This window comes from Penaeus monodon, chromosome 24, assembly GCF_015228065.2.
Source record: "Penaeus monodon isolate SGIC_2016 chromosome 24, NSTDA_Pmon_1, whole genome shotgun sequence".
Lineage (NCBI taxonomy): Eukaryota > Metazoa > Arthropoda > Malacostraca > Decapoda > Penaeidae > Penaeus > Penaeus monodon.
Window position 1 is genome coordinate 16731801 of NC_051409.1, and position 339 is coordinate 16732139.

Here is a 339-nt window from a genome sequence, read left to right on the forward strand (position 1 = left end):
GCTTCTGTCAACAGTACCACTAAAGATAACCTCAGTAGAGCACAAGACGATAAAAAGAACACCTCATACTCACATGAACTTGGAACTTTATCGTAGGCTTAATATCCACGGATCTATGGGTCTCAGTGGGCACGAAGCGGTAGAACTCGGTGTCATTGTGGTACCACTTGAGAGAGTAGAGGCCGGTGGAGCCAAGGTCGAACATGCAGCTGACGTTGACACGGCCCCCTGCAACGGCGTACAGGGGGACCTCCACGCCCTTCAGGAGATCGCACGTCACTGCTGATGGGGGAGGAGAGAGAGGCGGGTGGTGATACGGTAGAGAGGTTATGACGAATA

The 339-nt window shown here is 52.5% G+C and overlaps 1 protein-coding gene across 1 annotated transcript in view; it reads right to left on the bottom strand.

Moving 5' to 3' along the window:
- The window catches only part of LOC119588629, a gene marked incomplete at its 5' end in the record, with an annotated part of 218878 nt that overhangs the window by 134198 nt on the left and 84341 nt on the right, over window positions 1–339 (bottom strand). The window contains 1 exon segment of the mRNA XM_037937267.1: window positions 74–282. Within this exon segment, the coding sequence (XP_037793195.1) occupies window positions 74–282 (209 nt within the window).